The sequence below is a fragment of the Calonectris borealis genome, chromosome 3, assembly GCF_964195595.1.
Source record: "Calonectris borealis chromosome 3, bCalBor7.hap1.2, whole genome shotgun sequence".
Classification (NCBI taxonomy): domain Eukaryota; kingdom Metazoa; phylum Chordata; class Aves; order Procellariiformes; family Procellariidae; genus Calonectris; species Calonectris borealis.
In genome coordinates, this window is record NC_134314.1 from 68,704,202 (window position 1) to 68,715,199 (window position 10,998).

The 10,998-nt window shown below is 47.8% G+C and overlaps 1 protein-coding gene across 3 annotated transcripts; it reads right to left on the reverse strand.

The window, feature by feature from the left end:
• Positions 1 to 1,259: 1,259 nt before the first annotated feature.
• TAGAP (T cell activation RhoGTPase activating protein) lies at positions 1,260 to 10,054 on the reverse strand. 3 transcript variants are annotated; one of them, XM_075146027.1, is made up of 10 exons: positions 9,525 to 10,054; positions 9,001 to 9,085; positions 8,838 to 8,891; positions 8,197 to 8,263; positions 6,546 to 6,718; positions 5,693 to 5,854; positions 5,112 to 5,221; positions 4,216 to 4,411; positions 3,476 to 3,593; positions 1,260 to 3,270 (listed from the first exon to the last, which is right to left on the reverse strand). In XM_075146027.1, the coding sequence occupies exons 2-10, from the start codon at positions 9,025 to 9,027 to the stop codon at positions 2,093 to 2,095; spliced, it is 2,085 nt and encodes a 694-aa protein (XP_075002128.1). In that variant the 5' UTR covers positions 9,028 to 9,085; positions 9,525 to 10,054; the 3' UTR covers positions 1,260 to 2,092. The 3 variants fall into 3 exon arrangements, with proteins under 3 accessions (XP_075002128.1, XP_075002129.1, XP_075002130.1); XM_075146028.1 differs by having other exon boundaries at positions 6,546 to 6,715; positions 9,525 to 9,622; XM_075146029.1 differs by lacking the exons at positions 1,260 to 3,270; positions 3,476 to 3,593 and having other exon boundaries at positions 4,207 to 4,411; positions 9,525 to 9,607.
• Between the last annotated feature and the right edge of the window lie 944 nt (positions 10,055 to 10,998).

The window sequence follows — 10,998 nt, forward strand, 5'->3', positions numbered from 1 at the left end:
GAGCAGTTCCTCTTCTTGGGATCCTTAGACTTACCACAGTCAAAAAGAATGAGTCGCTTACCAAAGAAGTAGCTGTGTTGTTGTTTGAGTACATTCTGAAGTTTGTATTTTTTGTTCTGTGGCTTCTGAGCCTTTCCACTGCACATGGATTCTCTCTTCACACTCGTTCTGCCATGAGAGCAAGATGCATGTGTTTTTTACAAAAGAAAGCTGTCATTCCCATGTGACATTGGACAAGAGGCAATGGGCACAAATTAAAACACATGGAATTCCATCTGAATGCAAGGAGACATTTTTTTGTTGTGAGGGTGGTCAAACACGGGAACAGGTTGCCCAGAGATGTTGCAGAGTCTCCATCTGTGGAAATACTTGAGAGCTGTCTAGATATGGTCCTGGGCAACCTGCTGTAGCTGACCCCTGCTTGAGCAGGGGGGTTGGACAGGAGGATCTCAAGCCTCACCTATTCTGTGATTCTGTGACTCAGGAGTTGCAGATTCCAGAAAATGGCAAATGCCTTTTGCAGCTTGCAGGAGAGCCCTCTCATTCAGCTTGCTTGGAAGCAGAGTGCCACTGCTTAGGGGGCTGAGTGAGGTGGCATTTTCTCTAGTTGCAGCCTACCAGTATGGTCCTTCTCACATCATTTGTCCTGTCAGGCGAGGTACTCTCCTTCCCCTTTCTCTGTGTCCTGTGAACACCTACAGCTGGAAAACATCATACCGGAGATGCTGGTGTGCTATTTTCTAATCTGCTCCACCTTTGGAGCAGCATCACTTCTTTGCAGCCCCCTCTCCACCTCACTGATAACTGCTGTTACACGGCAGTGTAACTTGTTTCCCTGACAGAGAGGGATTTGTTCCCAAAATCTAGCCTGCAGCCTTTTACAACAACTATAGTGGTGAGAGTGCTGGTCAATTACTTTCCTTCCCGCTATGTAGATATGCCATGTCATCCAAGCAGACCCGCAGGACCTGTAGAATAGTATTAGGTACAGTACATGTAGGGCCTGGATGTTTTAAAGACAGACAATGGACAGTTTAGCATTCATGCAGAAAAATGTTTTATTGTAGTGAAGTTACACAGGAGAAAAACAGAAGTCTCCCTGCTCCAGGTTCAAGGCTATGCTGAGCCATAAAAGGGGACGTAAGTACTAACCAAAACAAATTCCTACATGTAAAAACACATTGCACTTCCAGTCATTTTTACAAGGTTATAAGGACAGGGCCTGGTATTTTCTTTTTTTTTTTTTTTTTTTTTTTTTTAAATGAGCTGCAGCTTTAGCTATTTAAAGCTGGAATCCAGAATGTTTCCTTACAGGAGTTTTTGTTGCTTGGGTTTTTTCCCCCTCATAAAAGCAAACCTGAAGATACTCTTTCCTTCTGCTTAGCCTGTCCAGTTTATTTAGACTAAAAGCACCTCAGGCCACATGAAGTTTACTTGATACATTCCCATAATGACCTTGTAGGGCTTCAGTGGCTCTAAACCCGGGCTCGGTATACAACACTAATGCTGGTTAGTGGTCAGATCATTCTCATCACCTGCAAGCAGGGCGAGGGAATGGCAGCAGGTACAGGGGGTTTATGGAAGAGTGCTGAAGTGGCCTTGATGGCAGAACAGCTCTTCCTCAGTTGGGGTAACTGCCAGCCCACTTCTTAATGCAGAAAATCAGCAAAGCATTGCATCAGCTTGGCACACACACGTGACAAATGACATGGAGTCTGTGACCATATAGAAAAGAAAAGGAAGGTGGGACAGGTTTTGGACCTGCCAACCTTTTAATTGTCCTTTCAGGGATACAAATACAACACTGTTTATCAACTACTAACTAGTTTTCCCACACAACAGGTTATGTACAGCATATTCACTTACATTTTTACATAATAATACACAGGTCTTCCCCACCACCACCTCTTGCGGTGAAAGAATGTGGCATGTCAAGGTGACAGACACTTCAGGAAAGCCTTAAGATAAAAAAAAGTTCATGCAGAGCTAGCTTATTCTTGGTCTCTTAAAAGTAAAATCTTACAAAGGCTGAGCAAGATGTCTATTTTTACAATAGTTACTTTGTACAGTGCGAAAAGGAGGGATAGGCTTTTTAAACATAGGATTCCTTAGCATACTGGATCTGGTCTACCTCAAAAACTGGCTGGCTGCACCTCCGAGCCACATACTCAAGTTTGTTCTTTTGACAGGATTCAGACATGGCTCTCAATCGGTAGACTCCCGGGGTCACAGGTAAACTCACACGGGAGTTTATTCCCACAGTGACGCTGAGGGTTTCAGTTTCCACATCAGAATCCTTCGCTGCCGAAACTCTGCCACTGGGTAGATCCCTTAGAGCCGTACATGCTGCGTCCTGTGCGCAGCTGCTGCATGGATGAGGCGGCAAAGCGTCCTGGTTTGACACCTTTAATCTCATAGTTTGAACCGTGAGATTGTGGGAGGGAAGTTTAGTGGCCAGGCAGTTTTTAGTAGCCTCTTCGTAAGAGGGTGGTCTTCCAGGATTCCTCTGGTCTACCTCTCTGAACACTTCATCAGCTGACTTGAAACGTGGCCTTTGCTGATACGCCACAGGCAATGGTTTGTCATCATCAGGGCTGTTCTCCTGGACAACTCTGCAGGAGAACTGATCTTCTTTCTTTGTGAAACTGTCTCTCCAAAAACCCATGTTTTTTCCAGGCCCCCAACTCTGGGTTTTTATTAGTGTTTTCCTGCGGTTTGCAAAAGAGAATGACATAGAATGCTTTTTGATCTCTCTGCTAGGCGTATTGCAGTCTTCAGTGGCCTTGGTGGAAAAGGACTGGGGCCTATTTAAAAAGGTTTTTTTGGGACTAGAGGGCGAAACTACTGGGGAGCTGGTGAAGACCGAGCCATCAGAGCTTTCCAGAGAGCAACTGGAGGATGTTTGGGGTAGAGAGTCAGTTGATAATTGTGAAGGTAAGATGGCAAGCCGTTTCTCCAGTGCCTCCAACCCTAGCTGTTTCTGCTGAACTGGAAAATTGTCCTCACTTTTGTTTAGCTTCTGTTTCCTTATCCTGCCTTCAAGGTGGTTCTGGAAGGACAGGTCTGGCTCTGAGTACCTCCTGTCCATCGTGCTGATGTCATTTCTGAAATTAGTCAGTGAAGGGGCAGAGATGCATGTGGGATATCTTCTGCTCACACTAGTGCTCCTCCCTTTGGGCTGCTCCATCTGAGAGGTACGGAGGCTGCCCTCAGCTTCAGGATCTGGGCTGTCATAGGCAGAGTCATTCTGATGAGCAGCACATAGGTGTTCTGTGGGGAGAAACCACCTGTTAGTTTTTACTGACCATCTGAGGATGAAAGGGAGCTATATGGAAAGAGTTCCTGTAGAAGAGCACTGCAACAGTGTCTTGAACCCTCTGCAACTCTCTGTGTTTCCACAGATGTATTCCCATAACAAATTAAAGAATTTGGCCCAGCAGCCCCAGTCTGTGACATCCCCAGTCCGTTCTCATACCTGTGGAGCTGTCTGTGTGCTCCGGTGACTCCTCAGCTGAGGCACAGGCAGACAAGGCAATGTCCTCCCCAAATATTTCTGAGCAGTTGTTTATGAGGAACTCCACCAACACTGTCACCTGCACACAGAGAACAGTTTATTTCAGTCAAAAGGGCTGAAAACATTAAACAGTCTTTCCTGCTCCTGCCTACTGTCTTTGTATGAAGGGCAGCACAGAGCAGGGTGGCTTCTGCCAAAATCGTAGAATCATAGAATCATAGAATTATAGAATACCAGGCCGGAAGGGACCACAAGGATCATCTGGTCCAGCCTTTCTTGGCAAAATTCCTAGCTTAAAGTCAGCTCAGAACTCACCAGGAGTTCACTCTGGAGGATGAGGCCTGATGCTGCAGACTAATTGATCTGCCCCGACACAAACAAAACGCCATCAGCCACAGCTTCAGCCTCACTGTCCAGAGGGCCCGCGGGTGGCAATGCCCACCGGGTGCCCCTTGCTCTCTGTGTGCAAAGTATTCAGGAGCCGTGATACGACGTGGGGGACTGCGGGGCAACTGCTACTTTTGCTCAGAGGAGGCGAGACGAGGGGCAGCCTTGCCCATCACATTGCAGGCACCTGAGCTGAGGGGCACCCCCGATGTCCAGGGGGGCTGTTTTGTTCAGCTTTGGCAATGGCAGTGGGATCCCTATGGATGGCTCTGAGCTGCCCCGAAGCGGGTGGCTGCTTGGTGAGTTCAACACACCTTGTCATTCATCTCCTTCTGCACTTCCAGCGGGAGCGTGTTGTCCGTCTCTGGGCTCAGCATATTTGGGCCAACGCAGATGGCCAGATTGCTGGAGTCCATCCTGTTGGTCTCGGCATTTTGGCTGATGTGGCGGAGCAGAGACAGCAAGTGCTTGAGCAAGACGAGGTTTGGTCTAGGCAGTTTGTCAGCCACCCTGCATGAACACAAACAAAATGTGACGTTAATTCATGGTGCAGCAGCCACTACTTCTTTACTTGAGCGTGTCTCAATTAAACGCAGACGGATGACGCTTCCTCCAGAGAGAGGCATGCGTGTGCTTGTTTCACTGCTTAGCAGAAGTATCATTCAGAAATCCCCAACGGCTGCTGAGCTTGTGGTTAATTATAAGATCTTGAATGACAGGATCTTGACTGAAAAGCAAGTATTACAGCAGGCCATCTACTCATGTAGAGGAGATGACATCAGGAGATGTCACTGGAGGCTTCCCGAAGGCACATGAAAGCCTGCGGTTGTGCTGTGCATCTTTCAAAGCACTCCCAGTCAGCCTCCACATCTGCTCTTTCTAAAGAGCAAAACACGGCGGTGGTCTCCACGTGCCAGCAGATGTGAGGGCTCCCTGTCAGTGCCTGTCCCACAGCACAGTGACTGCGTCAGCTGAGGCACAGCAGCCTCTCCCCTCTTCCTCCGCCAGTCGTGTCGTAGGGCAGTCTCAGATACCTGCAGGAAGTGCTGCCGCTAGAGCCCTCTAGACCAAACCCCATGGAGCAATAGCAAGCTGATATAAACGACAGGCTTTTAAGTGAGCCTCTCAATTTTGGGAGGCGTCACTGGCCTCTACCAGCCACTCCATCACATTGGGGCTGCTTGCAAAACTTCCTGGTTGCAAAACTTACTCTTTCAATTCTTCAATTTTTTCCTGCTTGCTTGGTTTCTCCAGAGCTTGCATCCACTTCTCATAGAGGTCGGCCGACAGGAGTTTGGAGGGAATATTTCGGAGGAAGTCCTGCAAGGCCAAGTGATTTAGATGAGGCTTTGGACACTACCCCTGAGCACAGAGGGAGCATCACCGTGACATGGGCTCACTAGGAGGCAGGCTAGCTTGAGCTATCTGACCATCAGCACTGGCAGAGCAGTGGGGTCCCCAAGAACATGCCAAGTACACTTGCTTTGGTGTAGTAGCGGGACCCAGCTCTTAGCTGATTTTCGTTCACTCATAGATCTCAGTATTCCTTCCTGGGGAGGATGCTGAAGGGGAGGACAAAGTGAGTTTCCTGTGGGCATGCAGGAAATCAGCAGCACAATTGGCACTGAAAATCAGATGGAAAAGAAAATGCCAAACTTTCCTAAGCTGGAAACATTGACCTGGCTTCACTCTGGCTTTAGTTTGGAGTCCCACCTAGGTCAGCTCTGGCACTGAAGTGGTCCCGTGCAGATTAGCAATGCCCTCCCACCACTGCAGGTCAGAGGAGCTCACCTTCAAGACCACTGCCAGCAGGTGCACAGATTTGCTTTTCAAATCAACATTCCCGCCTTTGTTTAGGTCCTCCTTCAACTCCTTTCGTGCTTTCTCATTGGCAGCTTTTCTGAATATCCCTTCAGTGGAAGGTCCTTTCATATACAATATAGCTAGGAGATCCTGCAGGGAAAAAAAACAAACAGGAATGGGAGAACAGTTACTTGGGTGAAGGAAGATCTTTTACCAAGTGAACATTTCTTTAGAAACAGAAGAAAAATTGTCTGGAGGTACACTGTGCTCTAATTAGATTACAATCTTGCTCCAAGCAGATTCCAGAAGGAAACAAGGGATGGCTTAAGTCTTGGTTCAAATCCCCTCCCTCCCAAGTCAGGCAAATGTTGCTTAGAAGAGACAAAAGCCTGTCTATTGGAAAAGCAAACTCAGTGGGAGAACTGTCACAAGACCGTTTTTATCCAGAAGATAGTGTTTAGGTATTTGTCGGTGGCAGTCCATAGTTGAACACTTTTTTCAGGGAAATACAGAAATCCTTGGAAGTTTATGCTGCTGCAAGATTCATTTAAATGACTTCTGTAGAATCACAGATGTTTATACCAAGGAGCAGATCTTCTATTCCTGGTCCTGGGTTGTCTCCACTCAAAGTGACTTCCAGTGAAAGTTGAGTGGGCTGGACAAAACCCGCAGACCTGACCCTTTCTACATCTGGGATGGGCCCTGAGCTTATCAGAAGTGTGTGTGGAGGGGAAGCACCAAAATCACTCATCTCCCGGGTGCTGCAGCACAAGTACTTGGGTGCTGCAGCACAAGCACTGGAAGCCAGAGGTAAGATAACTGTATCGCCAGGCTTGCTTACCTGGACCGGTTGGGGCAGTGTGTCATCTTCCCCACAGATAATTGCCAGAGGCTGGCCAAACAGAGCGATTTTGGCACCCGAGTCCAGCTGCCCTGGGGAATTCCCGTTGGTAGAGCTACGTCTCAGAGTAAATGACTGCGATATCACCTTCTTTCTTTTCTTTGTCCCATCTGCTGCAAGCAAAAGGAAAGCAAAAAATCAATTTAAAAAAAAAAACAGAGCGTGCTATGCGGCCATTCATCTGTGTGCAGTGCAGGGATGTATGTTGAAACAACTCAAACTAAACAGGGAGAAACTGAAAGACAACTAAGTGGTTACTAAGGAAACAACCGCCTAAACTGTAAAACTGTGACCATCCCTCTAAGGACACCACCTTTCCTGTTTTGGGGGTTTTTATTTTTACATTCTAGTCAGTGTTTCTTCTTAGAGAGTGGGAACATACAAAGCACAGAAATAACAGCCTTTATAGAGATTTTTGATATTGCAGTGGTTTCTGTGATAACTATCTAAGGCAAATATGTCACTTGGGCAGCTGGCAATGACAACAATTTTCACTGCGCGGTCTGACTGCGCCGCAGCCTTAGGGCAGGAGTGGAAATAGGGGCTCCTGCTTTTCAGCCCCTTTCACAGGCTGAAATAAAAACACACGGCTCCAGCTCTGCCAGCTTCGGAGCCAGCTCTAATGATAGTGGTCCTGCAAGAGCTGGTGCTTGTCCCCTGCCAGCCAGCCAGTGGAAGGTGATACTTGCTCCAGAGGATGGGAGCATCACAGTAGGGCCTCATGGGCTTCAGGGTTGGAAATCTCTTAGCATGGGTTTTGCACCTGCATCTTAAAGAGGAGGCCATGCTAGGAATTTGGAGATGATGGTTGTATTGGGATGAGGTGTGGCTTTTTTTCCTTTTCAGAAACAGTGAGAGAAGGATCCTTTTGCTAGAAAGCTTTCTAAAGGAGTTGCCTTCTGCAAATTTCCTATAAAGGACTTGCTTTCTACTCCAAAATGAAGTTGTCTTACGCAGATGAGAAGTTCTCAGGACCTGTATTTGTGGCTTAGCACAAGTCCTTGGTAGGGAGGGGTTAAAAAGCTATGAGAAAATCACCCAACATTATAGCGACATATAAAATGTTTGCTTCTGATACTCCTGAAAAATGGTCTGATATGATGGCCTGCTCCAAATCTGACCCTGCCCTGCTAATGATCTCCTCCGGGTTGTTTACAGGTGCTGAGGTTTTGCATGCCGAGAGAAAACAAGTGCTGTTGCTGCTGCCAAGAGGGTTTATTTGCTCTGGCGTGCAACCGCTGGTAGCTGTACTCGCTTGCAGTGCCACACCTCAGTGGTGATGCTTGAGAAAAGAGCACATTTACTTCCCATCGCTGCCAGGGAACACAATGAAACGTGGCTCTGAGGACCAGGGAACAGGGATCCAAGACCTCTGGCACTCAGCAGTGTCACGTCTGCCACTGAGCGTAAGGGAAAGGGGTCATTTGCAAGTGAGTGGCACTCCAGGGGTTAAGCCATCTCCTGGATGGGGCTGAGGGCTGTGGATTGCTCTCAGGGAGGTGAGGCGGGCAGTTTCGGGTGGTTTTGCAGAAGCGCCAGCTTGCAAGCATTATGTAAGAAGGCAGTTCCTCAGTTTGTTTTTAAAACTCACCAGTCGAGTGGCAAAGTCCGTCTTCAGTATCTGCTGGGACCAGCGGGGGGCATTTCTTGGCATCAGCCTGCAAGAAGCGTGTTGGAGTTACAGAGCTGCCACCAGCAGCGAGAGCCACCATCGAGTTGCTGCAGCTCCTCAGAAATCTGTGGGAGGCTCCAGGGAACAGCGAGAGAAAACCGAACACCTGCTGAAGAGGTGCCTCGCTCCAGGAGTGACACTGCCTCCCTGCCCAATGGAGGGGGTTGTGGTAAACCCTGCAGCCAGCCAGCCCAGACTTGCCAGGCAGGTCACAACCCTGTGCTCTTTCAGGCTGCTTTTCTGATGCAGAGAAGCCACAGCCGGACACAGCCTGCCCTTCTGTGTCCTCCCCTGGCACTGGAGATTTCCTCCCAAACTTCTCCAGGGAGCCTTAATGGCTTTGGAACCTGCCACATTCCTGAGCAAAGCTCCCCACTGGCTGCTCACAGCGATGCCCAGCTCCGTCTGCACGGTGCTGCACGGAGTTGCCTTCAAAGGGCTCTGCCCGCTCGTGGGTAATGGTAGGCAGCAGGCAGCTCCTACAGGGGCCACCCCCACTTTGCTAAGATATCTCACATCAGTACCCAGCAAGGATCGGGGGAAATGTAGCGGCTGCTTACCTCCAACTGGCACTCAATCAGACTCTCCATGTTCCCAGCATTTAGTGTCTTTGACTAGGCAAGAAAGCAAAGACACTATGTGAGTAATTGAATGCCATGGTTTAGAAATCAGAGCTTTTCAAAATCTCTCTGTTGACAGAGCTGAAACAATAAAGACACTCACAGAGTTACAGCTGCTTAACACTTTCATGAGGAGTTTGATCGGGGGAGATCTGGACACTCTGGTTTCCTTCAGTCCTTTTGTTTGCCTGTTTATTGAACAGGGAATGGACAAAGAAAGAGCTTTGTAAAACTGCACCCTTCTTGTCTTCCTCCCCTGCAAGCCAGCCTAGCATTTAAGTTTGATCCTGAACCAGCTAGATATCCAACACAAGTCAATCATAAAGCCCTTCTCTGGAAGGCACTCTGCCCTGCTCCTCTATCTGCCTCTTGATTAAAACAGAAAAAAAACAGCTTTCCATTTTTAATCCATGCGAAAAATGAGCAAGTGGTGACAGCTACATGAGATTGTTGTTAATCTGCAAACACAAGGCTAAGCAACTCAGTCAGCTCTGCCCACGAGCTACACTTAGCAGTGGGCGCACCTCTCCCCCGTCTATATTTTTGTACATCTCTGTACAGCTGTGTCTGGAGCACTCCACTGACTTCAATCACGACACCACAGGCTTAATCCCAGGGAGTACTTACCCAAGGAGTGAGTCCACCCAGAGCTCCTTCACCTCCCGCAAACTGCAGAGGAAAGAAGAAACAGCATCACTCCCCACTGCTACTAATCCTTTGGACGGAGGCAGGCGACTAAACAGTTCTACCCCACGTGTGCTGCCTTATATACGCAGAAGGGGCAGGTGGAAATTCACGGACAGGAAGAAGCATCATGGGGCAGGACTGAGACGCTACGAAATTTCTGGCTTCCTCTTTCCTTTTAGAGGAGCTACTTTTTTTTCCTTAAAGAAAAAAAAAAAGCCCTTGTAGCTGTTATGGATGGAAAAGATGAGACACTCGCCAGGTAAAGGTTCCATCTAGCATCACCAGCGTGAGGTGGGATGTGCAGAGGGGGCTGCAGTGTGGGCAGCTGCTTCTTAGCGTTAAAGGGCAGTGGGTACAGTCTGTCCTTTGACTGCTCGGAGACCTTAGATTTTGCAGTTTAAAGACACATGACCAGATCAAGTTACACTAAGAATAGTTAAAAAGATGGGGGAGTGGAATAGCCAAGATTCAGAGAAATGTTTTTGTATATTTTTTGGAAAAACTAATGGCAACAGTTTACTGTCTGCAAGCAGATGTAGACACAGACTTTGCCGGTGCCAACTAGTTCTTGAGAATGTAAGCATTGGACTTCTATAGAAGAAGTGGTGTTATGTAATAATTTAGTAATGTACGACAATATGTAATAAAAAGTCTTGCTTAAAATATGTCTTAGTAAGAATTATGTGTCCAAATAACAAAGTTTAATTCAACTGAAGAGATCAAAAACTCCAGGGAAAATCTGCCCCTGCTCTCCCTGTACCTCTTCAGGGTCTGTTGCTGACTCCTCCCAACCTGGGCACATCAGGAACATAAGGACAACAGTACTCACTCTGCCAGGCCATTATGAAAATTCATCAACGTTTGATGTTAAATGCATGATATTAGTTCTACTGATTCATTGATAGAAGCAAATTACAACCTAGTATTCTGGGTACCAGTCTTTTGATCTAGCGAAAAAAAGGGCCTAAGGCTGAGAGTCCAAGGGTTGGGAATATTTCAGCTGTGGATTTAGGAGGAAATCACGCTTGTAAAACTGTGGTCTCTCTGCTGCTTCCCCCAGTGGATGCTCCCTCTCACGTGTGCAGGGGACGGGGCTGTGTCATAGCACAGCTCTTTGCAGATGCATGTTACGGCTACATCCGCTGCTGAATTCACCCTGAAAGCTGTTCTTTGCTTAACCACATCAGTCCTGGCCCGCGTAATAGCGACCCTGGGTTGTCATGCAAAAGAGACAGGAGGTCTCAGCTCAACTCTGGCAGAAATCCAAGGTGCAAAATTCACTTTTGGTTAGACAGAGATGCGTCCAGAAGGGCAAAAGGGGAGCTGCCCTGCATTTGCAGGGGAAGATGACGTAGATGACCTTTCAAGTCCTCCTGAGGCCGTCATTTCCATGCTCCTGTAGAGACACCGATCT